Consider the following 27616-nt stretch of genomic DNA (forward strand, 5'->3'; position numbering starts at 1 on the left):
TTGAAAGGCAGAGTTACAGAGAGGCAGAGAGAGAGAGAGATAAAGAGAAAAGAGAGAGGGGTCTTCCATCTGCAGGTTCACTCCCCAAATGGCTGCAATGGCCAGGGCTGGGCCAGGCAGAAGCCAGGAGCATGGAACTCCATCTGGGTCTCCCACATGGGTGGTGGGGGCACAAGCACTTGGCCAGTTTTCCACTGCTTTCCCAGGGTATTCAGCCGGGGGGCTGGACTGGTAGAGCAGATGGACTCAAATTATTGCTCATGTGGGATGCTGATGTCCCCAGGGGCAGCTTAACATACTGCAGCCCAACCCCTGGCAGCTAGGTTATACCCTTTGAAGCAGGCATATGAAGGTTGTTAATTCGGTTTGCAGTCCTTGTAAGTTTTTTCACTTAAATTCTGAGTTAGGAAAAACAGGATTGCCTCGTGTCAGTTCTTCTAGTGGCCTCTGCAGTAGAGAACTGTGCACACATTGGTTTGTCCGTAAAGTCTACTCCCCTTCCAGCATCCGGGAGATGAGCACATACCGGAGGACAGGTTTAGACCCTCAGTGCTTTCCTCCCGCTGGCATGTCTGACACGGGTGAAGGAAAAATGACCTGTAGACTTGGTGTTAAATCTTCAAGTGCCATTTAGTGACACATTTGAGGGTATGCCCACTTTCAACTTCATTGCATTGAGCAAAAAAGCCCACGCGGTGATAACAAGCAATAGGGGTACCAGACCTATCCTCGTCAATCTGTGTTAGTCCTTTCACACTTTGGCCCCATACATTTAAATTATTGTTTACCACATTGTTGTCAGCTGCTTTATTTGCATTGCCTCAAGTACTAATGTGGCTGGGTGTTTTCCCACCATCTCTGTCTTTGTAGTATATCAATTTTTGCTAAAGAAAACCTTCTTCACTCCTGTTATCTTTATGACCTAAATACTATCATCTTCTCACCATAAGTTTCAAAAGATATGCCCACAGTCCATTATTCATTTTATTATGACTAGGTAAGAGGGAAGGTATCACCTTTCTAAAATTTTATTCTATCACAGAGGTCTTTTGTTTTTCTGGATCTTGCTAATATTCTCATGTTTTCTCTCTCTGTATTTTTCAGGAGATGGTCATGACAACATAGAAACACAACATGGAAGAAGAAAAGGAAAAGCACGCCATCAATTTACACCTGAGGAACTGCACATACTGAATCAATCATTTGCAGAGAGTCCTTATCCTGACTTTACGACCAAGGAGGAACTGGTCAAAAAACTCCATTGTTCGTTTTACACAATTGAGGTACATAAACTACGTAGGTATTTACATGAATATGTCTTTGTGGACAATAATAAAAAAGCAACTAATTATGAAAAAGTATAACAGCATTTCATCACATAAGACAGCGTTGACATTTGGTCCCATTTCTTCTTCATCTCATTGTGGATGTGACTATATTAAAACATATTATGTGTTATTTTTGAAAAAGATTTATTTATTTGAAAGTCAGAGTTACACAGAGAGAGAGAAGGAGAGGCAGAGAGAGAAAGGTCTCCCATCTACTGGTTCACTCCCCCACTGGCCTCAACGGCCAGAGCTATGTTGATCCGAAGTCGGCAGCCAGGAGCTTCTTCTGGGTCTCTCATGTGGGTTCAGGGGCCCAAGCACTTGGGCCATCTTCCACTGCTTTCCCAGGACATAGCTGAGAGGTGGATTGGAAGTAGAGCAGCCAGGACTTGAACTGGTGCCCATAAGGAATGCCAGCTCTTCAGGTGGCAGCTTTACCCACTACGCCACAGTGCTGGCCCCAATTACTCTCATTTTACAAAGGAGAAAAAGTAGAGTAGAGGTTCCACGAAACACTTAGGGTAAGGTATGAAGTAACACTGCTAAGTTATGGCAGACGCTTGTTTGTTTTGGGTATGGCCTTTGAAGAAAATGACATTTAGAATATGATTTAGAATACGTTGAATTAGGAATTCATTCTGGAAAAGCAGTTGGAGTAAAATAAGCAAGCTAAGAGAATGTATTTTGAGAACAGCTGCTTCACATCTAAATGCAGAGGGTGCAAATAGGTTGGTAGAAGATTTGGAAAAGTAGGGATTTGCTCATACATAAGGGCCCGTGCCTCCTGTGAAGGCAGATGGGAATCCAGAATTGTGCACAATTACATGATTTTAATTATTATAAATGTATATTTATATATACATTTACATATCATATTTACTGTAAATGCATTCTCATATTATAAATATAATAACACAGGAAGCCCTAGGAAAGCATGCTTGCATTTTTCATGTCTTACTCAATGTCACGAAGCAAATCAGTGATGACACTGATCCTAAGATGAACTACAAAATTCTCTTACATTGTGGGATATATAGACTCGAAAATAATTTCTGTTTCTTTTTTAGAACTGGTTCCAAAATAAAAGAGCCAGGCTACCAGCCAGGAAGAGACGCAGAGTGCTTGAAGTCAGGATGCCGTATGCACTCCCTGTCCAAGGTCCCCCAGGTGTAAGCCTGCAGAATGCCCAGGAGTGGTCTCCCAACGCTGCCCAGGCCGCTGTGCTGGGCGGAGCTGTCTACTCCACTCCACCCACATGGGAGGTTCCCAGCCCGCTCTACGGCTCCTGGGATTCTGGGGTTCGAGGTGCTCAAGAGGCACCGAGCTATGCTCTGGAGAATCAAGGGAACGTAGGAGGTGGATCTTTTCCCCGTGGCATTCCAGGAGCAAGGTTTATTCATCCTTTTTCATCCGCACTGTATTTTGGGAGGTCCAGGTCAGAGATGAGGGTCATGCAGCCTGATTGGCCTTCCCTGCTACCCGGTGTTCCCAGTGCTCAGGGAGCGATGCCACAGCTGCAGGAGCAGAAGAGCTCTCTTCGTTACCCACCATGTGAAGAAAGGCAGCAGAATGGCTGGGGAACGCACCCTCAGCAGCCCCAGCAGCCTCCGGATTACTGGCAGGAGCTGCCCTCCCAGGACCACTTTCCAATGCAGCAGAATCACAACAGCGCAGAGAACAGGGTGCCTTTTCAAAGCGTCATTCATGAAAGCCTGTGGGTCCACCCTAGAGCTCAGCTCCTGGTCCTCCAGTGGAAAGTGGTTCCTGAGAAGACTTGGCCACTGCCACCCATCCTCAAGGCCTCCCAACTTGAGCCAGGCACCAGAGTGGACCCTGGGTTCAAGTGCCAGCTGCTCCACTTCTGATCCCGCTCCCTGTTAATATGCCTGGGAAAACAGCAGAGGAGAGCCCCTGCATCCTTGTGGGAGACCCGCAAGAAGCTCCTGGCTCTTGGCTTCAGCCTGGCCCAGCACCGGTCATTGCTGCCATTTGGGGAGTGAGCCAGTGGATGGAAGACTTCTTCCTCTGTCTCTGCCTCTGTTGTAAATCTGCCTTTCAAAAAAAGAGAAATAAATATTTTTTAAAACAACCTTTCTTCGCCAGTCTGGGTAACGTGACGTTGTAGATTTAACATTATGCAAGGAGATGCCACCAGGAGTATCCAAAGCCATGAGCAAGTGAGCAGCACCTGTGGGTGGTCAAGGGAGGATATTGGAGAAATAGGTCTGCTTGCATGCAAAATTAGGCAAAACTGATGCAAAAGATCAAGTCACAAGACTCAAGACAGGAGCAAAGATGACAGCAGTGGCAGAGGGTGAACCACTACCCCCCAAGCACTGTAAGTTAATAGCTCCCTCGCGTGGGTCTGTGACAAGAGTGTTCACAGCTCAGGGGTCCTAATTTATCTCAACGCACAAGGCAGACACCAGGGGAGGAAGTGGAAAATACAAGTCTGAACAAAGGCAAGGTCAGGCCTGGTTCTGAAGTCAATCTCACAAGAGGAAAATGGGGGCTCTCTGAGGCCTGGAGCAGGTTGCCAAAGAGGGACAGGTGGCAGCTCCACGAGTCACTCCCTCCCACTCCCGCCCAAGGCTGCTGCTTCTGCAGCTCCTGCACCTGCCTCACCCCTGCCCGGATATGCCAAGCAGCTCTTTCACAATCCGGGCTGTTGAGATGGAGAAGGAAATTGCACACGGCAGGTCCTGGCTCTTGAGATCTGCAGATGTGAGTTTCTTTTTTAAGTCACTCTAGGTCGTTGTGCAACTCAGTAATGTCTGGACCACAGATTCCTGGGCATCTCTAAAATACAGACACTGAGGGGGTTGTTTTGGGCTCCCAGGGCCTCAGTGGGGTGCAGATGGGAATCACCCTAACGTGATGATGTGGGAAGTGTTCCGTTTATCAGCATCAGGGTTTTAGCACACAGTTGGGGGTAAGAGGGAGTGAGTCAACAAGGAAGAAAACTTCCTCTACTTCTTGAAGGGAGTTCTCAGAAGACCAGGGCCTGGCAGCTCAGCTTACAGGACAGGCATAAAGAGTGCGCACCTGCCAAGCCAGCACCAGTTTGTCTGGAGCTCCTGGGACCCCAGAGGCAGCAGCCTGTGAGTGTCTCATTTTCTTTTCCCTGTGGCCTATGAATATCCTGTGGCTGTCTGGACAGTGTTCCATGCTGGAGTTGAAGGGAGGAGGGTCTGCAGCTCTTCTGGTCTTGTAGTTGGGTTTGGGAGGTGGGGGCACACGGGGTGGGGAGGTGCCCGTCTGCCCTCCACTAAGCTGCCTGGAACCAGCAGGGCACTTGCTTGCTGAATGGGGGTGCGGTGGGTGAGTAGGATGGGACACCCTCTCTTAGATGCTCTTGCATGGAAGCCTCAGGTGGGCAGTGCAATTCCACCTTCTCTCTTGGCTCCCTGTCTGCTCCTGGTTTCTTCAGAAAGAGAAGTGGAGGAGAAACAGATCTGGCATTCACAGGCTTGGGTTCGACACCCATCCCGATGCTTCTCTCTTGGCCTCTAGACTTGACTTAAAATGATTCTTAATGAATTAGGACTCTGGCTTTCCAACCATGTGTCCAGAGGTGTCCTTTTTTTCCTATAAAATCTTACTCTGGAGGCTTAGCTTAAAGTGAACCCTGCATGGGTTGAGGGGCGGTGGCTGCCTTATCCACCTGAATCTCAGGTCTGAGACCTCTGAGCCTGCCTGTGTCTGGATCCTTCCTTCAGCAATGGGTGATGGCATTTCTGAGCCGTCTTGAGCTGGTGGGAGAAGGTGTATTGCTTTCATTTTTTCCCCAAATCAGTCTCAAGGTCCCAGAGTTGACGCAGTTGTGGGACAGGGGACATTGCCCTCGTTCTGGCCTGGGTCGGCCCCTGAGTGATCAGGAAGGCTCTACAGGGATGAGTGCAAGCCTGTGAGCTCAGCTTAGTGTTTCTAGAGGCTTGCGGGGCACCTGAGGAGGTGGCAAATTCAACAGCGCGAGAGGCTCGTGAGTTACAGGGTTCGCCTACATGGCGCATCATCAGCTGTTGGAGAGGCGCGCCTCTGGCCAGGTAGCCCCTCTCCTGACATTGACCGAGCTGGCCTGCTGACCCTTTTTTCTTTGCAGGGCACCCTTTGGCTCTGTGTCCAGCCTCTGAGACTCCCACTTCCACCCTCATTACTTCACGGTTTCTCTCTTTGGCAGGAAGACACCCAGATGCAGAGAGTGGCCCGGGTCCTGCACTTACCCTGTGCTCTGTTACCATCTCCTGTCAGGTGGTAACTGGATGTCCTGTTGGGTAGTTGCTCATACGTCCCACAAGCCCTTTCCCCTGGCTGGGGCCACCTGGTGTATCACCTTCCCTCATAAGTCCCCTCTTCCAGCCCTCTCAGGTACACTGGGAAGAACTGCAGGGGCTGAATCTCTGCAGCTGCTAACTTGGTGGGTGAAACTTGGGTGAAAACATGCCCTGGGTTCCCTCGGGGGCTTTCTTCTGCTTGGGGGCCACCTCTGGTTCAGAACTGGCAAATCGCCTGGCATATGTTGCTGCACTTGCAGACTGAGCTCAGTCAGACGTCACTAGGCATTGAGAACCCTGGTTCATCTTCCTTCTTTCCTTCCTCCCTCCCTCCCTCCCTCCCTCCCTCCCTCCCTCCCTCCCTCCCTCCTTTCTTCGTTAATTGAAAGGCAGAGTTCCAGAGAGGTAGAGGCTGAGACAAAGAGAGAGGTCTTTCATCTGCTGGTTCACTTCCCAGATGGATGCAACAGCCAGAGCTGTGATGACCCGAAGTTAGGAGCTTCTTCTGGGCCTCCTGCATGGGTGCAGGGGCCCATGGACTTGGGCCATCTTCCACTGCTTTTCCAGGCCACAGCAGAGAGCTGGATCGGAAGTGGAGTATCTGAGACTTGAACCAGCTGCCATATGAGATGTCAGCACTGTAGCCGGAGACTTTACCCGCTATGCCACAGTGCCCTTCCCTCCCACCCCACCCCCCTCCCCCATTCATTTTCCAACACTGTGAGTTGCCATTGCTAACCCACTCAAGGCGACAAGTCAGTGAGGGAGTAGAAGGTTGCCTGTGTGAGCTGAGCCAACCACCTCCTGTTACAGACAAGGTGAAAGAATCCAAGAAGGCAAAAGTCCTGCCTGGAGGGAGCACTCACTGGGTCCTTGGGGATGGAACACACAGCCTCAGTGAGGACCCTCCATGCTGGCCGCTGTTTCAATGGCAGTGCCCAAGAAAAAGCAGAATGGTGTGGGGGACGTGAGAACGAGGACATTGTGGTCAACCCATGTGAGAGTCCCATTGCTCTCCGAGGCTGGACCGTGTGCCCATCTTGTCTCCAAATCACTTTGAGCATCTGGCTGCTTTGAGCTCCATAGCAGGAAGTGGGAGGGGTAAGGAGTGGCTGCTTCTGACCTTCAGGAGCTGGGCCATGCCCTATACCGTGTCCTAGAGCCGAAATCATGTCCTTTCCTCTCTGTTCTTCTCCCCAGGCCATGCTGCTCCTCCTCCTGACCTCACTGTTCCTGCTTGCCCAGCCCTGGGGATGCCTGGAAGAAGAGATGAGGACCTACTCCCAGAGGACAGTGAGCAACGCCTGCACCCACGTCATGTGTGGCCCAGTGGAAGACAGCCTTCCTGGTCGAGATGGACAGGATGGCAGAGAGGGCCCCCAGGGTGAGAAGGGGGATCCAGGTGGAGCTGGGACCCAGGGCTTGTCCTGATGGCAGGGGTGGGCGTTGGAATTGTCACCGATCCAGTGCATCTGGATAGCTTGTGACGGAAAACCAGGAGATGGGATCTTCCTTCCAGGGGGTTGGTTCCCTCTTCTGCAGCACCATGTCCATTCCATCGGCTGGCAAGTGAGCAGCTTTCCTGAGCCCCCAGCTGCCTCCCTGTATCACCCAACCCTCCTGGTTCCTCCCCAAGGCCCCAGCTGGCTCCCTCCCTAAGAACAAGCAAATAGTTAGTAAATTACCCCAAATAGTTGGTAAATTACTGATATTTAGGGCCCTCTAGAGCCCTTTTCAGATAGCTAACAGGTGTTCATTGACTAAATGATGCCTACGCAGAGTGTTAAATATCTTCAATATTTAATTAAACTTCACCACATGAAAAGTGGGCAAACACTCAGGCCTAATCAAAAGGGTTTTCCCTAACACATTACAGGGGGAGAAGGGAAGCTCACATTTCTTTGCTTGGCCCTATGCTGGGGCATTCAGTGGAGTAGTTCATTTAATCCTCTTAAAGGTCTTACAAGGAATAGGCTAATCTCCCTTGATGGGGAAGGAAACTGATGCAGAAAGGCTAAGCAACAGCCAACCAGAATGTGACAAAGGCATGAGTTTCTTTTATTTTTTTTAAGATTCTTATTTATTTATTTCAAAATCAGAGTTATACAGAGAGAGGAGAGGGAGAGAGAGAGAGAGAGAGAGAGAGAGAGAGAGAGAGAGAGAGAGAAGTCCTCCAGCTGCTGGTTCACTCTCTATTTTCACAATGGCCGGAGCTACACCAACCCGAAGCCAGGAGCCAGGAGCTTCCTCCATGTCTGCCACACAGCTGCAGGGGCCCAAGGACTTGGGCCATCTTCCTCTGCTTTCCCAAACCATTAGCAGGGAGCTGGATGGGAAGTGGAGGAGCCAGGACTCCAACCAGCACCCATATGAGATGCTGCCATTGCAGGTCTCGAAGGCTTTACCTGCTACACCACAGTGTCGTCCCTCAAGTAGCATCTTAACTGCAAGGCCAAGTGCCTGCCTTCAAGGTTATTTTAAAAACATGGCAGGGGAAAAAAAAAAAAAAAAAACATGGCGGGGCCGGTGCTGTGTCCCTGCTGCTCCACTTCCCATACAGGTCTCTGCTATGGCCTGCGAAAGCAGTAGAAGATGGCCCAAGTGCTTGGGCCTGTACCCACATGGGAGACACGGAAGAAGCTCCTGGTTCCTTTTTTTGGATCAGTGCAGTACTGGCCATTGCAGCCAACTGGGGAGTGAACCAGAGGATGGAAAACCCTTCTCTCTCTGTGTGTGTGTGTCTGCTTCTCTCTCTGTGCAACTCTTTCAAATAAATACAATAAATCTTTAAAATGAAATACAAAACAAAGCAAAACAAAACAATGGCATAGTCATCAATTGTATGATGATAGCAGATATAAAGTCAAACATATAGTCCAATCTTATCTCTGGTTAAAAGAAATTCAGAAAGGTATGTATTTTTAAAACATGGGATTTAAGAGATTATTTTATAACCTGATTGTGTCCGTGAGCTCCTGTTTAGGGACTGGCACATGGAAGGTGCTTAGTAAATGTTAGTTTCCTGCCACCTCCAAGGTCAGTTCTGTATCTACATACAGCACAAAGTACTCTTTCCTACAGGATGATGACTGGACTGAAAATTACCAGGTATGGATTAAAACAAAAGGGAACTCAACAAAATATTACAAGTAGTTATTCCTGGGCAGTAGGATTTAGGAAGCTCCAAATTTATACCATGTCTTCATGTATTCATGCATTCAAATTTATTTACTCTTTCCTTGATCTCACAAATCAAAAGGAGTATTATTAATTCTGATTTATAGTGAGCTATGGCACATTCTAACACGTTAGATCCTTAAAGGACTGATTTTAGGAACACAGTAAGAGAGACGCAACCTCCCTGGGCTTGTTCTCCTTCTCCCTTCAAAGAAGTGTACAACACAACACAGTCTTTTGGTTTTCATTAGAGGCTCCAAATGCCAGTCACAAGAGCTGTCAAGCTGCAGGGCTGGGCCAAACATCCTCGGCTAAGACCTCAGGGAGGCCCAAGAGGCCACTGGGAAGGAGTCTCAGAACACTTGGGCTTTCCTACCACAGTCTCAAGCCCAGAGAACAGTTTCAACAAAGCCACCTGGAAATCCCCTTGCCCTCTGACAAAGGGCGACTGTGTCACTCCAAAGCATAGAGATGGGTTCAGCCTGCACGGAGGGAGAGCAAAGGAACAGCGATACCCTGAGGACCCCACTTGTAGATGGTCCCGGGGGGAGAACTGGAGGCTGCTTACTGTGAGCCTTGCAGGTCTTGCAGGAGGGCACTTGATATGGGGGGTGGGGAGGGTTAAAAGGTAATCCGACCTGGAGGCCCAACACAAAGGTAACCTCACTAAGAGGATGATTTCCCCTAAACACAAATGCCAAGGATGGAACTGCAAGAGGCAGGCTGGAGGAGGCACGTGCAGCAGCCATAGAGAACTGCACAGGAGGATCCCTCTGAGGACCTCCCAGAGACAAACAGTCAGCACTGTGTCTGCAACATACCCAGCTCCCAGACGCCTGGTCCCCAGGCAGCACCCACTGAAGACTACACCCACCTTCCCCTAACTATTCCCACCATTCCAAGGGGTCCAAAAGCAGCTGTTGCTGGGGAACAAGGGAAAAAAGAACGAGAGAGAAGGCACCAGCTGCACCCTGTTCCCCAAGCCAGGCTCCTCAGCCCCTCATGGATGAGATTGCATTATCTATTTTAGAAGAAAAGTTGGCCGGTGCCACGGTTCAACAGGCTAATACTCCACCTAGCGGCGCCAGCACACTGGGTTCTAGTCCCAGTCGGGGTGCCGGATTCTCTCCCGGTTGCCCCTCTTCCAGGCTAGCTCTCCGCTATGGCCCAGGAGTGCAGTGGAGGATGGCTCAAGTGCTTGGGCCCTGCACCCCATGGGAGACCAGGAGAAGCACCTGGCTCCTGCCTTCGTATCAACACGGTGCACCAGCTGCAGCGCACTGGCTGCAGCAGCCATTGGAGGGTGAACCAACGGCAAAGGAAGCCCTTTCTATCTGTCTCTCTCTCTCACTGTCCACTCTGCCTGTCAAAAAAAAAAAAAGAAAGAAAGAAAAAGAAAAAAAGTTTATGGCTTTACCAACTGGACTTCCTGACATCTCAGAGTGACCGGGATTACCTATGCATCTGCTTGATTTCACCTGCGGTTAGAGTGGCAGCAGGAAACAGTCTAGTTTAAGGGGGATTTCTAATGATAAAATCTAACAGAAATCTGGAAAGATTCCTAAACGTGAACTAGTGCCATTTTCAATACCTAAAGGCAACTGCAGGCCTTCAAGGTCTCCAGCGAGACCAGCGTGTCGTTTCTGCAGCTCTCCTTACCTGTTGTGCAGGAGGGTGTGATGATGGTCCACCAGGGACTGAGTGAACGAGCCCAGGAGCCCAAGGCTCTCATAAGGGATGCTCTGCGGCCAGAGGACAACCACTGAATGAGAACCAGAGGCACAAAGAAACCATTAGGGCACCTGAAAGACCAGCAGGTAGGAAAGAACACTGATTCTACCAAAGTAACTACCGGGGAAACAGGGTCTGAAGGAGGGCACCCGAATCTCCATCCTCTATTTCTAAAAAGCAGCTCCAATGGATGTGTGCCACAAAGAAACGAGGTGATGATCAGGCTCGTGCACTGGCGGAACGGATCCGATTTTTCATGAATTCCACCCCAAACATTATTTCCTAGACTTGTAAGAGTCTGCGTGCTTTGGCCAGCTTCTGTCCTGCAAACGGTGGCTTGAGCTCAATCTCGCAGTTAGACTCATGCTCTTCCACTCTTGCACACCACGCAGACACACTCGGAAAATCAGGCTCACGAAGGTTTAACAGCAACTCCTCGTTCATGTAAGGTTTTTGTGGTGACCTTACCAACTCCTCCTCAGGCTCTGTTACAAGCCTTTCTGTGAATCACTGTCAACCCCTCCAAGGTTTAGTGCTCCACTTAGATCTGCACCAAAGGCAACACTACTTCTCCCAGGATGCTGTTTAAAGTCAATATTCCAATAAAGTATAACATATCACTGCGGCCTCCTAACCGCGTGGTGGAGAGGGGCTGGCATCTGCCAGTTCCACTAAATTCCAACTCGAATCTTCAGTTTCCCAGCTTGTGTGTTCGAACAGGGTCGCGGGATCCTGGCACAGAAAGGGCACTCGGGAAAACTAGAGTCCCACGCCTCCATCCTGCACACGGCGAAAGGAGGGCGGAGGTGGTCAGAGCGACACCGCTGTGGAAATGACACCCGTCCAGGTTCCAGGATCTCCCGGGAAAGATCCAAAATAGCTTCTCCTTCCTCCTACATGATACCGGTTTACCCCAACCTGTTTCCGGGCGTCTTTCCCGTTCGTTATCCTGGAAGTGAGACAGCAGTAGAGCTGTCCTCCTGCTGTCACACCGGTTCTTGCTCACCAGTGAAATCCTAGCCGTCCCTTGGGTTTATCCGCTGTTTTCCAAGCAACTCCCCCTGCTTCAAACACTCTAAAGCTTCTAAAACCCCGCTTAGCGTCCGCAGGCATTCGTAACCTAGGCAACCGCACGGTGCGCATGCGCACCGACCCCGTTCCCATGGCGCCCCTGGCGCTACGACAGCCCGGAAGGCCCAAACACAGGCGCCCGCGCCCGCGCCCCTCACGGCAAAGTATCCCAGCCTCAGCCCCGTGACCAGCGAGGGCAAACGGCTGGCCGTAGCGAAGTAGGCGGTAGCAACCCTTCCGGCCTTCGTGTTCGCAAGCACCATGGCTCTCAGTGGTCAGGTGGGGAGTCGTTCCCGCCCCCACGTGAGGAAAGCCAGGCAAACCGGTTTCCCAAGGCCTGGAACACCTGCCAAAAGCCTTGGCAGCCTACTGCGCCTGCGCCTCCTTCTGGGTTCCCGTCTTTCCCTCTGCTCCCAGGCACACGAGCTGGAACTGCGCCTGCGCGGCCTCTCCTCTAAGTGGAGGCGGAGGCCTGGGTGACAGGAGTGCTCTCTCCAGGCGGTTGTCCCAACCGTGTAGTAGCCAAAGGAGAGCGTGAGGACCGCGAACCAGAACACACTGCCCCTCTGGAAGTAGGCCGCGTTGCCTGCCTCCATCGCCATCGCCATCGCCATCGCTGCAGCTCCTTTCTGGGCGGCGCGGCCGGCTCTGCTCCCAGTGCAGTGGATGTAGGGCCAGCAGGGGCGGGCCTGGGCGGCTGCTCCGCCCAACCCGCGAGGAGGGAGGAGGGCCCCGGGCTTGCCAAGCACAGGTGGTGGCCCGACTAGCCCGTCTTGGCCTGGTCATTATCTGTAGGGGACACCCTTTCCAAGCGTCGCTCTCTGTAACGCTGTCTTTCCAATACATACATGTTTTTTAAAGAAAGATAAATAGGGGCCGGCGCTGGGTGCAGTGGAATAGGCCACCACCTGTGGCCCTGGCATCCACATATAGGCATCCTTGAACTGAAGAGTTAAAATTGTATATGTGCGGGTGTAAAAGTAAAGCTTAACCTTACAGGTTATAACATTCCTGGTACAGCTGTAAAAATAAGACAGAGTGAAGTAGCACCTTGACAGTAGGGACTCCATTTTGGAGCACTTGAGACTCCATTCTGAGAAAGCACCCCCCCCCGCCGCCCCCGCCATGAGACTCTGGTCTGAAACTATGATCTCAAATAGTCGGACAATAGCAGTGCACTACATCACCCTTGGCAGAGCACAAAAACCCCCTAGCATGATTGCTCAAGTGGCACCTGGGATACCTGGGGTAATAATGAAGATGTGATTTGTCTGTGTCTTACATTAATGTCAAGTCCTAATTGCTAATTGTAATATTGTAACTGGTATTGTCAAGATTATGATGAATATTAATTTCACTTAGGTTTTAGGTTATGTTGACCCCAGTAACCATATACTCTCTTTTGATTTTATGTACTCTCTTTTGATCTTAGAAACTGTGTATAGCAACTGTGCATAGCAACCGTGTATTCCCCCTTCCCCAGTTTTGCGGTTTTTCCCTTTATAAACCCTAACCATTGGTTTTTCAGGGCTGCTCTGCTCTTGTATGGTCAGACAGCCCCAGCATGCTGGATAATCAATAAAGCTTCCCCTTGCTGTTTGCATAAGAGACGTGTCTCTTGGTGACGTTTTTCGGGCGGTCGACTCTAACAGAACTATGACCAATTGACCATGATGGATCTTTATGATTGCTGTCAGTTTTGATTTGGCAGTATGTTAAAAATTTTCCATATATGTTCATCAGAGATGTTCACCTATCGTTTCTTGTTGTATTCTTGTCTGGCTTGAGTTCAGGGTAAGGCTGACCTCCAGCAACGAGTTTAATTTTATGTAAGGTATACAAATTTCATGTATTTCATATATACAGATTTAGCAGCATGGTGATCCTTCCCACCCATGCTCCCACTTCTTCCTCCTCCCTCTCCTAGTCCCAGTCTTAATTTTTACAAAGATTTATTTTCAGTTTACTTTATACTCATTATCCCTACACTAAGTAAAGAGTTCAACAAACAGTAGAGACAAGGGCTGTAAACCATCATTGCATCTCAAAGTGGCAATTTCACTTCTATAGATAACGTTTTAGATACTCTTAGTTACCATAGGCAGAGTGACAGAGATGGGAGGAGGGAGAAAGAGAGACAACCATTGCATCTTCTGGTGCATTCCCCAAAAGCTCACAACAGCTGGGGTGGGGCCAGCACCAGACTGAAGCCACAGTCAGGAAGACTCCATCTGAGTTTCCCATGTGGAGAAGAGGAACCCAAGTACTTGGACCCTCTGCTGCCTCCCAGGCACATTAGCAGGAAGCTGGGTTGGAAGCAGAGCAGCCAGGACTCGAACTCTCCTCTCCCACATGTAAATTCACACGTAGTGCAGCAGTAGAGGGCTGTGCAGTAGCACCACAGCAGTTGTGATGAGATGTTTGCAGAACAGGATGGGTATGCCCCTACCTGACCACACCCCTGTGCCCACCTGCCTATCAGGGTAATTAACCACTCCCCTTTGGAAGTTGATTAAAGGCCTGGGACCTGGTGGGCCCAGCCCTTTTTGGCCCTCTGTCTCTTTCACCATTGCAGGCTTGCACATCGTCTTTGGGCCACCTGCTCCTTGCTTTCTGGCAGACATTTTCCTCGACATGGCTGGCTCCTGGTACTTGGTATAAATCCAGATTTCTTAGGCAAGAACCCATGATGCTCATTAATATTGTGAATTCATTAAGAAGCAAATGGTAATATAATTGCCCCCCCCTACTCCAATAAAAGATGGCACCTCAGATGGGACCTTTAAGAGGTCTGTCTCTGATTACCTTGGGATCTTACTGGTGTAAGAGCTATTTTTAAAAAAAATCAGTACAGGGGCCAACCATTTGATGTAGCAGGTAAAGTTTCCATGCTATGTCAATACCGGTTTAAGTTCTAGCTGCTCCACTTTTGATCCAAATCCCTGCTAATGCCCTCGGAAAAGCAGTGGAAGATGGCCCAAGTGCTTGCGCCCCTGCAACCAATGTGGGAGGCACGGAAGAAACTCCTGGTTCCTGGCATTGTCTTGGCCCAGCTCCAGCTGCTGTGGACATCTGGGGAGTGAACCAACAGAGGCAAGATCTCTTTCTCTCTCTCTTTCTGGCTTTCAAATAAATAAATAAATAAAATTTTAAAGGTTTTATTTCTTTATTTGAGAGACAGAGTTACAGACAGAGAGAGGGAGAGACAGAGAGAAAAGTCTTCCATCTGCTGGTTTCCTCTCCAAATGGGTGAAACACCAAGAGCTGGGCCAATCCAAAGCCTGGAGCCTGGAGCTTCTTCCTGGTCTCCCATGCGGGTGCTGGGGCCCCAGCACTTGGGTCATCTTCCACTGCTTTCCCAGGCCACAGCACAGATCCACATCGGAAGACGAGCAGCTGGGACTGGAACTGGGATGCTGGTGATGCAGGTAGAGGCTCAGCCTACTATGCCCCAGCAACACCTGTAAATCTTAACAAAGCAAGGTCAATGCACTACTCCGTGAACATCCTGCGAAGCGAAGGTCCACAGGAAAAATATGAAAACTCTCCTGAGTTGTTCAGGAAGAAAAAGAGAGATTGTCCAATAAAGGTTGTTATTTAAAAGGTGAACCCTACGATTGGGCAGTGTGGGAGCTGGTATGTTGACCTTTGCCAGTGATGTCTAAATAATGGCATGAGAATAGAAGTGACTGCCTGGAGTTGGGGAGAGCATAAAAGCAAGTGAATTTACCTGGTCAAAATATTCTTTGAAACAAGTTTAATGAAAGAGGGAAAGGCACCATCTAGTGGAAATTCATGGTGCTGAGGTACTGAACTTTGACTTAACAGGAATTAAAAAAAAAAAAAAAAAGGCCAGGGAAACCAGGCTAGGCCAACTTAATATTTTAAAGATTTATTTATTTATTTGAAAGTCAGAGCTTCACAGAGAGAGAAGAAGAGGGGAAGAGAGAGAGGGAGAGATCTTCCATCCTCTGATTCACTCCCCAACTGGCCGCAATGGCTGGAGCTGCACTGATCTGAAGCCAGGAGCCAGGAGCCAGGAGCCAGGAGCTTCTTCCAGGCCTCCCATGCGGTGCAGGGACCCAGGCACTTGGGCCATCCTCTACTGCTTTCCCAGGCCATAGCAGAGAGCTGGATCGGAAATGGAGCAGCCTGGACATGAACCAGTGTCCATATGGGATGCTGGCACTGCAGGCGGCAGCTTCACCCACTGCTTTACCCGCTACGCATCGGCTCCCCAACATAATTTTAGTTTGTTCTGTCTGAGCCGCTGTCTCCTTTCAGACATCCAGTTCTCAAACTATTCTATGGAGGTGACTGTTTTGAGAATAAAATGAATTATTTCAATGATTTAATTACTGTATGATGTTAGACTTATATTGACTTTTTTTAAGATTTCTTTTTATTTGAAATAGTTACACAGAGAAAGAGAGAGAGGGAGAGAGAGAGAGAGGGAGGGAGAGAGAATCTTCTTCCCAGATGGCTGCAACAGGCAAGGCTGGGCCAGGCCAAAGCCAGGAGTCTAGAGCTTCTTCTGAGTCTCCCATGTGGGTGGCAGGGTCCCAAGCCCTTGGGCCATCTTCCACTGCTTTCCCAAGCCATTAGCAGGGAGCTGCATGGGAAGTGCAGCAGCCAGGACATGAGCCAGCACCCGTGTGGGATGCTGCCATACCCACTATACCTTAATGCTGGCCCCTTATGCTGACTTCTGAAAACCATTTATTTTTGTGTACCTGAGAGGCTGAGTGAGAGAGAGCAAGAGAGAGAGAAACCTTCTGTTTGCTGGTTCACTCCCCAAATGTCTACAACAGCCAAAGCTGGGTCAGGCTGAAGCCAGGAACCTAGAAATGCATCCAGGTCTCCCAGTGTAGGCTATAGGGCCCATGCACCTGAGCCATCACCTGCTGGTTCCCTGGCTACTTTGGTGTGAAGCCGGATTGGGAGCAGAGTAACTGGGACTGGAACCCACACTCTGCTATGGGCTGGGGGCATCCTACGTGGCAGCTTAACAAGCTTTGCCACAATGCCTGCAGTCTTATATTCTTTAACGTCCTCATTCGCTGTGAGTCTCTGGCCTCAGCAGCCTCCAAACGCTCAGTTATCAGTGCTGTCAGTGATGCAGATCACCTGGGGCCTGGCCAGGGCTAAATGAGAAAATTAGTTCCCATGGGTGTTCAGTGAATGGAAGCTAGGATTTAAAAATGGAGATTCTGGAAAGCCAGTTGTGCCTAGGGGGAGCTGTGTGTAGGGTGTGGCAGGGGCTGGAGAAGGGCTGGGTCTAAGACGTGCCTAGGGTGGCCATCTCAGGTTTATATTAAATGAATGCTGTGCCAGTAGCCCTCACTTCACTAACCAGGAAGAGTGTCTCAGGAGGGCTCCCAGACATGGCTTCCAATGGTGAGTTTCCATGTGCGGCTTTGTCAGCAAGGCTGGGTTCTTTCTGTCCTGGTGTTCTGTGGGGGTTTGAGCTTTCGTCTTTCAGAAGTGCAGGCTCGTGGTCCAGGGGCCACTAGTGTCACAGGTGTCACTGTCTCTGGCAACCGAATGGCTGAATGCAGGGGGTAGGATTTCCCAAAGGCTCAGGTGCTAAAAAATTAACCCAACTTGGGGTTGCCTTAAAAAGTTTTCTGCATTTTAAAGATGTACCTGGAAGTAGTTTAGGTAGAACAGTGTCTTGGGTTCCCTTCAGAATGAAGGGGTGGGAGGTGTGGGGAAATATGGGAAGGGTAGGGGGAGGAAACAGCACTGGTCATATAATGCTGGAGCAGGGAACTTCACAGTGTCGGTGGAAAAGTGGAATTCAGAAATGTTTTGGGGCAAAAAAAAACCTTTGAAACCAAGAATAGGTGTTTCATGATATTCATTTCTCTGAGGACTTCTTCTATAGGAGCCGAGTTAGATTCTCAGGCAGCGCTGGCCGTTGTGGCCATTTGGGTAGTGAAGCAACAGATGGAAGACCTTTCTCGCTCACGCTCTCTCTCTCTCTCTCTGTCTCTCTCTCTCACTGAGTAACTCTGCTTGTCAAAAAATAAAATAAAATAATATAAATGCTGGAGTTCTGAAGTCTTGGATTCTGGCCCTGACTTCTTTCTCTAAACAAGCACTGGGTGAGAGAAGTCCTGGGTCAGCGCCAGTCTGTCTTGCAGCTTTTGAGTGTGACATCTCAATCAACTCTCAGAGGCCTCCCAGCTCTAGGAGGTCTTCAGAAAATCCTTGGAAAGTGCCCATGGTGGAGGGGGAGCCCTCTCAGCTCCTCACTCTGTCCTGGAGGCAAAATCCAAGGCCCCAGAACAATGGTGCCCTTAGGGTGTGAAGCCCTTCCAGAAGCTGCTCTGGACCACAGGGGAGGGAGGGGCCTCCCAGGTGAAGATTGTGGGCTCAGCTGCCAGTTTTACTGCTGAGATTTTATTTAAACAAACAAATTTGATTTCAAACAAAACAACAACCAGTGTATTTTTAAAATGTGTGTTAAAGGTATACAAATTGCTGGTCAGAAATACTGGGAACTTTTCCTGTGGAGTTCTAGTGAGTGGCCGGGCTGGGGGTAGGGACCAGATACCCTGGAGCACCTCAGCGATAGATGCTCCCCAGGGAGGTTTTGCTGGGAGCAGAAAGCGCTCTTATCCCCTCTTTGCCTGTTCTGAAGGAAAGAGTTCCAACCAACAGTGTGTTCTCTGTTTGAATTTGGGTTTATACAAAATGCTTTACACCAATTATTCATATAATCAATATGTTTAAAAACATTTATTTATATTCATTTGGAAGGCATAGTTACAGAGAGATAGAGAGAGGGATCTTCCATCTACTGGTTCACTCCCCAGTTGGCAGCAAATGGCCAGGGCTGGGCCAGGCCAAAGCCAGGATCTTCTTCCCAGCCTCCCACATGGGTGCAGGGGCCCAAGCACTCGGGTCATCCTCTGCTGCTTTCCCAGGGCTTTAGCAGGGAGCTGGATGGCAAGTGGAGCAACTGGGACTTCAACTGACAGCATATGGGATGCTGGACTGGAGGCAGAGGCTTAACTTGCCATGAAACAACACCAGCCCTGAATGTATAAGTTTTTTTCTGGACAGGCAGAGTTAGACAGTGAGAGAGAAACAGAAAGAATGGTCTTCCTTTTCCGTTGGTTCACCCCCAAAATGGGCGCTGCGGCCGGCGCGCTGTTGCAATCCGAAGCCAGGTGCTTCCTCCTGGTCTCCCATGTGGGTGCAGGGCCCAAGCACTTGGCCCATCCTTCACTGCCTTACCGAGCCACAGCAGAGAGCTGGACTGGAAGAGGGGTAATGGAGACAGAATCCGGTGCCCCAACCGGGACTAGAACCTGGGGTGCCGGCGCTGCAGGTGGAGGATTAGTCAAGTGAGCCTCGGGCCCTAGCACTATAACAATTTTTGAAAATTTTGGGGGGGCTGGCGCTGTGGCACAGTGGGTTAACGCCCTCCCCTGAAGCACCAGTATCCCATATGGGTGCCATTTTGAGAACTGGCTGCTCCACGTCCAATCCAGCTCTCTGCTATGGCCTGGGAAAGCAGTGGAAGATGGCCCAAGTCCTTGGGCCCCTGCACCCACGTGGGAGACCTGGAAGAAGCTCCAGGCTCCTGGCTTCGGATCAGCACAGCTCAGCCATTGAAGCCACTTGGGGAGTGAAGCATTGGATGGAAGACCTCTCTCTCTCTCTGCTTCTCCTCTCTCTGTGTAACTCTTTCAAATAAATAAATAAATATTTTTAAAAAATACACATAGCTCCATTTCACTGCCAAATGCTTAAGATACTTCTTAAAATTTTATTTGAAGGTTTATTTTATTTTTAAAAGGCAGAATTACAGAGAGGCAGACAGAGAGAGAGGGAGAGAAAGAAAATAGGGTGAAGGTCCTTCCATCTGCTTGTTCACTCCCCAGATGGCTGCAATGACCAGAGCTGTGCCAACCTGACCAGGAGCTCTTTCCAGATCTCCCATGTGGGTGCAGGGGCCCAAGGACTTGGGCCATCATCTGCTTTCCCAGGCTGTGGCAGAGAGCTGGATCAGAAGTGGAGCAGCTGGGACTTGAACCGGTGCCCATATGGGATGCCAGCACTGCAGGCAGCAGCTTTACCTGCTACTCCACAGTGCCAGCCCAATCCAGCACTTCTTACTGGCACCTCTCTGTCATGCTGTCCCCCACAGTCCTGCTCTGGTAGCTACTCGGTGTGCAGGTGTGCAGGTGTGCTCTGGGAGCAGAGGCTAGAGAAAGCTGAAGGAAGGGGAGTCGAGGAGAACAGCAAGGGGCTTTCGGGGTTTGTGTATTTGGAGGTTTGGTGGCTGACTTTCTGACCCTTTCCTCAGCTCTGCTCTCGCTCTCCCCCCTTCTCTCTCCCTCTCTCCCTCTCCCCCCTCTCCCTTTTTGTCTCTCCCTCTCTCCCCATCTCCTTATCTCTCCTTCTTCATTCCCCTGCCCCCTCCCTCTCCCCCTCTCTCCCTCTCTCCCTCTCTGTCTCTCTCCACACCTGCTCATTAGCGATGTCCACACTATATTTTGAATGTCACAGTTTCTGTGATGAAGTGTCTCCGGTTTTGCCTTAGGTAGTCTATAGTATGTTCAGATTGACCTTTTTAAAAAGATTTATTTAAAAGACAGAGTGACAGAGAGAGAGAGACACACAGAGAACTGCCATCCTCTGGTTCACTCCCCAAATGGCTGCAATGGCCAGGGCTGGGCCAGGCAGAAGCCAGGAGCATGGAACTCCATCTGGGTCTCCCACATGGGTGGTGGGGACACAAGCACTTGGCCAGTTTTCCACTGCTTTCCCAGGGGCTTCAGCGGGGGCTGGACTGGTAGAGCAGATGGACTCAAATCATTGCTCATATGGGATGCTGATGTCCTCAGGGGTAACTTAACATACTGCACCCCAACCCCCGGCAGCTAGGTTATACCCTTTGAAGCAGACATATGAAGGTTGTTAATTTGGTTTGCAGTCCTTGTAAGTTTTTTCACTTAAATTCTGATTTAAGAAAAACAGGATTGCCTCGTGTCAGTTCTTCTGGTGGCCTCTGCAGTAGAGAACTGTGCCAACGTTGGTTTGTCCATAAGGTCTTCTCCCCTTCCAGCATCCGGGAGATGAGCACACACCAGAGGACAGGTTTAGACCCTCAGTGCTTTCCTCCCACTGGAATGTCTGACATGGGTGAAGGATATGACCTGGGGACTTGGTGTTAAATCTTCTAGCGCCATTTAGTTGATTGACACAGTGGAGGGTATGGCCACTTTCGACTTCATTCCATTGAGCAAAAAAGCCCACGCAGTGATAACAAGCAATAGGGGTACCAGACCTATCCTCGTCAATCTGTTTCAGTCCTTTCGCACTTTGCCCCCATATATTTAAATTATTGTTTACCAGATTGTTGTCAGCTGGTTTATTTGCATTACCTCAATTACTAGTGTGGCTGAGTGTTTTCCCACCATCTCTGTCTTTGTAGTATATCAATTTTCACTAAAGAAAACCTTCTTCACTCCTGTTACCTTTATGACCTAAATACTATCATCTTCTCACCATAAGTTTCAAAAGATATGCCCACAGTCCATTATTCATTTTATTATGACTAGGTAAGAGGGAAGGTATCACCTTTCTAAAATTTTATTCTATCACAGAGGTCTTTTGTTTTTCTGGATCTTGCTAATATTCTCATGTTTTCTCTCTCTGTATTTTTCAGGAGATGGTCATGACAACATAGAAACACAACATGGAAGAAGAAAAGGAAAAGCACGCCATCAATTTACACCTGAGGAACTGCACATACTGAATCAATCATTTGCAGAGAGTCCTTATCCTGACTTTATGACCAAGGAGGAACTGGTCAAAAAACTCCATTGTTCGTTTTACACAATTGAGGTACATAAACTACGTAGGTATTTACATGAATATGTCTTTGTGGACAATAATAAAAAAGCAACTAATTATGAAAAAGTATAACAGCATTTCATCACATAAGACAGCGTTGACATTTGGTCCCATTTCTTCTTCATGTCATTGTGGATGTGACTATATTAAAGCATGTTATGTGTTATTTTTGAAACAGATTTATTTATTTGAAAATCAGAGTTACACAGAGAGAGGGAAGGAGAGGCAGAGAGAGAGAGCAAGGTCTCCCATCTGCTGGTTCACTCCCCACCTGGCCTCAACGGCCGGAGCTATGTTGATTCGAAGTCAGCAGCCAGGAGCTTCTTCTGGGTCTCTCATGTGGGTACAGGGGCCCAAGCACTTGGGCCATCTCACTGCTTTCCCAGGCCATAGTTGAGAGGTGGATCAGAAGTGGAGCAGCCAGGACTTGAACTGGTGTCCATATGGAATGCCGGCTCTGCAGGTGGCGGTTTTACCTCCTATGCCACAGCACTGGCCCCAATTACTCTCACTTTACAAAGGAGAAAAAGTAGAGTAGAGGTTCCACAAAACACTTAGGGTAAGGTATAAAGTAATACCGCTAAGTTATGGCAGACGCTTGTTTGTTTTGGGTATGGCCTTTGAAGAAAATGACATTTAGAATACGATTTAGAATACGTTGAATTAGGAATTCATTCTGGAAAAGCAGTTGGAGTAAAATAAGCAAGCTAAGGGAACATATTTTGAGAACAGCTGCTTCACGTCTAAATGCAGAGGGTGCAAATAGGTTGGTAGAAGATTTGGAAAAGTAGGGATTTGCTCATACATAAGGGCCCGTGCCTCCTGTGAAGGCAGATGGGAATCCAGAATTGTGCACAATTACGATTTTAATTATTATAAACGTATATTTATATATACATTTACATATCATATTTACTATAAATGCATTCTCGTATTATAAATATAATAACACAGGAAGCCCCTGGAAAGCGTGCTTGCATTTTGCATGTCTTACTCAAGGTCACGAAGGAAATCAGTGATGACGCTGATCCTAAGATGAACTACAAAATTCTCCTACATTGGCGAATATATAGACTCGAAAGTAATTTCTGTTTTGTTTCTTTTTTAGAACTGGTTCCAAAATAAAAGAGCCAGACTAGCAGCCAAGAAGAGACGCAAAGTGCTTGAAGCCAGGATGCCATATGCACTCCCTGTCCAAGGTCCCCCAGGTGTAAGACTGCAGAATTCCCAGGAGCGGTTTCCCAACACTACCCAGGTGGCTGTGCTGGGTGGAGCTGTCTACGCCACTCCACGTGCCCAGGTGTGGTCTCCCAACTTTGCCCAGGCAGCTGTGCTGGGTGGAGCTGTCTACACCACTCCATGTGCCCACGTGTGGTCTCCCAACACTGCCCAGGTGGCTGTGCTGGGTGGAGCTGTCTACACCACTCCACGAGCCCAGGAGTGGTCTCCCAACGCTGGCCAGGTGGCTGTGCTGGACGGAGCTGTCTACCCCACTCCACATGCCCAGGAGTGGTCTCCCAACGCTGCCCAGGTAGCTGTGCTGGGAGGAGCTGTCTACACCGTTCCATGTGCCCAGGAGTGGTCTCCCAACGCTGCCCAGGCAGCTGTGCTGGGCAGAGCTGTCTACTCCACTCCACGTGCCCAGGATTGGTCTCCCAACGCTGCCCAGGCGGCCCTGCTGGGCGGAGCTGTCTGCTCCACTCCACCCACATGGGAGGTTTCCAGCCCGCTCTATGGCTCCTGGGATTCTGGGGTTCGAGGTGCTCAAGAGGCACCAAGCTATGCTCTGGAGAATCAAGGGAACGTAGGAGGTGGATCTTTTCCCCGTGGCATTCCAGGAGCAAGGTTTATTCATTCTTTTTCATACGCACCGTATTTTGGGAGTTCCAGGTCAGAGATGAGGGTCATGCAGCCTGATTGGCCTTCCCTGCTACCCGGTGTTCCCAGTGCTCAGGGAGCAATGCAACAGCTGCAGGAGCAGAGCTCTTTTCGTTACCCACCATGTGAAGAATGGCAGCAGAATGGCTGGGGAACACACCCTCAGCAGCCCCAGCAGCCTCCGGATTACTGGCAGGAGCTGTCCTCCCAGGACCAGTTTCCAATGCAGCAGAATCACAACAGCGCAGAGAACAGGGTGCCTTTTCCTCTGTCCCAGCAGCAGCCTGGAGATCGTCAAGGTGATGGAGAGCTCATGTTCTTGCAGGTGTTGAGCACAGCTCTGCGGGTACTCAGTTCTCCAACAGAACCTCACGAGCAAGATACGCAGCAAGGTGGTGCCCGAGATGCCCAGTTCTGAAATCCAGGACATTTTGAAAGAGGAACACACCGGTGCCAACTTCTGGGACTAGAAATGTGGCTGCAGGAAATGGCGTTGGGCTTTTGAGTCAGCAGATGGCTGTCATACTACAATTGTGTACCTGGGAGTCGAAGGTTCTTGAAAGAAAGGAACTAGCTCATAGTGTACATCCTTTGTGTGTGTGGCTGGTTAGGGTTGTGGACGTATTTTCTATCATGTTGGCATTTATATTCTTGAAGGACATTTTGTACTGGTAGTTATTGTAGGGGGTTGTGTCACGTTAAACTAGGATTAAAGGAGTCAATTAGGCTACCTTTCTTACTATTTTCTATAATTTTGTACAACACTGCACTTAGCCCTTCATTAAACGTTTGGATTTTACAATGACGGCTCTGATAGATTCATTAGAGGGAGATTTTGCCTCCTGATCTCATTATAGGTGATTAGAAAACTATCATTTCTCCTTGAGTGAAATTTGTGATTATGTTTGCTAATACTAATTCCATTTCATCTAGGGTTTTAAATTTACTGCTATAAATCATCTGAAGTACCATTAGGGCTTTCATTCCTAGAGTATTTGTGTATGTAAAATGTGTCATTTTCAAGTTTTAGACTCGCATCTTCTAATCTTGGTGTTTTATTGCCAGCTATTTGTCCCTTGGAAGAAAAGTTTGGAGAAAAACCCAGATTGCATGGAGTCCTTTAAATTTCACCATGGGTGCGGTCCCTGGTCTTGAGCAGTGTATGTTGCTGCCTCCCAGTAGGGAACTGTGAAAAAACATTACTTCCCAGGCCGGCACTGTGGCACAGCGGGTTAACACTCTGGCCTGAGCACTGGCATCCCATATGGGCACCGGTATGAAACCTGGTGCTCTGCTTCCAATCCAGCTCTCTGCTATGGCCTGGGAAAGCAGAAGATGGCCCTTGTCCTTGAGCCCCTGCACCTGTGTGGCAGACCCAGAAGAAACTCCTGCCTCCCAGCTTTGGATCAGCACAGTTCAGGCCATTGCAGCCAACTGGGGAGTGAACCACCAGATGGAAGTCCTCTCTCTCTCTCTCTCTCTCTCTCTCTGTGAAACTCTGACTTTCAAATAAAAAATAAATATTAAAAAAAAAGATCTCTACAGGTGCTGGTGCTCTGGTGCAGCGGGTAAAGCCGCCATCCTATATGGTTGCCAGTTCAAGTCTCAACTGTTCCACTTCTGATCTAGCTCCCAGCTAATGCACCTGGGAGAGTCGTGGAAGATGGTCCAAGTCCTTGGGCCCCTACACCTATGTGTGAGACCCGAAAGAAGCTCCTCCTCCTGGTATAGCTCCAGCTGTTGCGGCCTTTTGGGGGAGTGAACCAGTGGATGGAAGACTCTGTCTGCCTGTCTGTCTCTCTGTCATTCTGCCTTTCAAATAAATACAGCTTTAAAAAAATTCTGTAACTCAGACAGTAGGATTTAGACAACAGGCAGGGGCATGGGCAGGGGCACAGCATCTAACAATTTATTCTCTTGGCTTGTTTTCCCAAGAATATTCCAAGAAGAGTGATCTTGCAATGCTGCACCCCCAGGGATTGGGCCTCACAGCAAGGAGAGCTGCAAGAGCCCAGCAGGAGTTGGGTTTTGAACACACGATGTGTGCTGCTGTGGGTTGCTTGAGCAGGTAGGGCCCTCTTGCTTCTCTTTTTCCTCTATCCCAGCCACGCCCTCACTCTACAATCCCTCAAAAATGGCTTCTCACAGAGGCAGTAGTTTTAGGGAGCTGTACTTTCCCAGTCTCTTTGGCACAATAAAGCTCTCCTTTGAATTGTCGTGGGAGACCAATCATTTGTTGACTCCCCAGGCAAATGAACCCCTTTTGTCTGATATATGGAGGGGCAGGGGAGCTGCTCTAGGACTTGATGAGAGGTGTCCACTCCAAGCTGGAGGGGTGGGCATGCGGCCATATTTGTCCTGTAGTTTGGGGCCTTCTCAATACACAGTTGCTCCTTATGCACAGAACCCTGGAAAGCCAGCCAGTCATTTCCTGCGACCTCTTTCAAAGCAGGACTGGGGACCGGAAGTGTGCAAGTGTGTCAGGTCCTGTCCTGGTCACTTGAGTTGTCAGGCACCACCCAGTGACAACCTGAGGCAGCAGGCACTGAGTCTCTGGCCCTAGCACCTTGCATCTGAAACTGTGCAGAGAAAAGCCCAAGAATTGTTTCTGGTGGGAACTGGGACTTTGCGTCTGGCTACTACAGACCTTCACTCTGTCTGGTGTGTGGAGGCTCCAAGGGGCCCATTGTGCAGTGCGGCACAGTGCAATACTTCCAGCAGGGAGCCAGAATGAGGAACAGCAGGGTGACGTCTGTCTGGGCAGCTGCAATGGGGAGCCTGCTAAGGGGTTGGGGCAGTCCCTGCTCAGCTCTGTGCCTCCCCTTTAAGGTCTTTGCATGCTCCTCTGCGACCTCTGCTGGCCGGTGGTTGTACTGCAGAATTTTCAGGTGGACACAGTGTACCTTAGAAATGCATTATTCATTGACTCAGGTGAGATGTGGTCAAAATCAACTCCTAGAGGACATTTCGAAGGTATTTTTAAGTGCTCCATCTCCACCGAGGTCCCTCTTAACTTGGTGAGCCTGGTTGTCCAATCGCCACCACAGTGGATTCACAGCTGCCACAGACATGATGATGCTTTCCTCAACACAGACTGTGTGATCCAGACCCACAGGAGAGTCTGGGTGGGGGTGGGGGGCACATCTTCCTCTTTGCATGCCCTCCCTACAATGTCCCAAAGTCACACTGAGCCCCATCGAAGCATCGGGCATGGACGCCTGTGGGGCCACCTCAGGGCTCAGCTCCTGGTCCTCCAGTGGAAAGTGGTTCCTGAGAAGACTTGGCCACGGCCACCCATCCTCAAGGCCACCCCACCTGAGCCGTGTGCCAGAGTGGACCCTGGGTTTGAGTCCCAGCTGCTCCACTTCTGATCCCGCTCCCTCCTAATACGCCTGAGAAAACAGCAGAGGAGTGCCCCTGCATCCTTGTGGGAGACCTGGAAGAAGCTCCTGGCTCTTGGCTTCAGCCTGGCCCAGCACCGGTCATTGCTGCCATTTGGGGAATGAGCCAGTGGATGGAAGATTTTCCTCTGTCTCTGCCACTGTTGTAACTCTGCCTTTCAAAAAAAGAGAATAAATATTTTTTAAAACCACCTTTCTTTGCCAGTCTGGGAAATGTGACATTGTAGATTTAACATTATGCAAGGAGATGCTACCAGGAGTATCCAAAGGCAGGAGCAAGTGAGCAGCACCTGTGGTTGGTCAAGGGAGGATATTGGAGAAATAGGTCTGCTTGCATGCAAAATTAGGCAAAACTGATGCAAAAGATCAAGTCACAAGACTTGAGACAGGAGCAAAGATGACAGCAGTGGCAGAGGGTGGACCACTACCCCCCAGACCCTGTAAGTTAATAGCTCCCTCGCGCAGGTCTGTGACAAGAGTGTTCACAGCTCAGGGGTCCTAATTTATCTCAACGCACAAGGCAGACACCAGGGGAGGAAGTGGAAAATACAAGTCTGAACAAAGGCAAGGTCAAGGCCTGCTTGTGAAGTCACTCTCACAAGAGGAAAACGGGGGCTCTCTGAGGCCTGGAGCAGGTTGCCAAAGAGGGACAGGTGGCAGCTCCACGAGTCACTCCCTCCCACTCCCGCCCAAGGCTGCTGCTTCTGCAGCTCCTGCACCTGCCTCACCCCTGCCCGGATATGCCAAGCAGCTCTTTCACAATCCGGGCTGTTGAGATGGAGAAGGAAATTGCACACGGCAGGCCCTGGCTCTTGAGATCTGCAGATGTGAGTTTCTTTTTTGAAGTCACTCTAGGTCGTTGTGCAACTCAGTAATGACAGGA

At 49.5% G+C, this 27616-nt stretch overlaps 2 protein-coding genes and 1 long non-coding RNA gene across 3 annotated transcripts in view; 1 reads left to right on the top strand and 2 right to left on the bottom strand.

Moving 5' to 3' along the window:
- LOC103347188 (uncharacterized) overlaps positions 1-12079 on the bottom strand; it is a 64387-nt gene extending 52308 nt beyond the window's left edge. Inside the window, exons 1-2 of the long non-coding RNA XR_011382471.1 lie at positions 10632-12079; positions 6954-10541 (exon numbers count right to left, since the gene is read on the bottom strand). This is a non-coding gene — a long non-coding RNA (uncharacterized lncRNA). Of the gene's footprint in view, positions 10542-10631 lie in introns of the transcript that reaches the window.
- Positions 4106-25145, top strand: LOC138845394 (cytoplasmic polyadenylated homeobox-like protein 2). The gene is made up of 4 exons (XM_070057921.1): positions 4106-4429; positions 6803-6986; positions 21267-21445; positions 22563-25145. The coding sequence occupies exons 2-4, from the start codon at positions 6806-6808 to the stop codon at positions 23748-23750; spliced, it is 1548 nt and encodes a 515-aa protein (XP_069914022.1). The 5' UTR covers positions 4106-4429; positions 6803-6805; the 3' UTR covers positions 23751-25145.
- LOC103352281 (transmembrane protein 254) overlaps positions 14729-27616 on the bottom strand; it is an 80093-nt gene continuing 67205 nt past the window's right edge. Inside the window, exon 5 of the mRNA XM_070057924.1 lies at positions 14729-26888. Coding sequence (XP_069914025.1) covers positions 26815-26888 — 74 coding nt within the window. The 3' untranslated portion in view covers positions 14729-26814. The remainder of the gene's footprint in view (positions 26889-27616) is intronic.

Source organism: Oryctolagus cuniculus, chromosome 15 (genome assembly GCF_964237555.1).
Source record: "Oryctolagus cuniculus chromosome 15, mOryCun1.1, whole genome shotgun sequence".
Lineage (NCBI taxonomy): Eukaryota > Metazoa > Chordata > Mammalia > Lagomorpha > Leporidae > Oryctolagus > Oryctolagus cuniculus.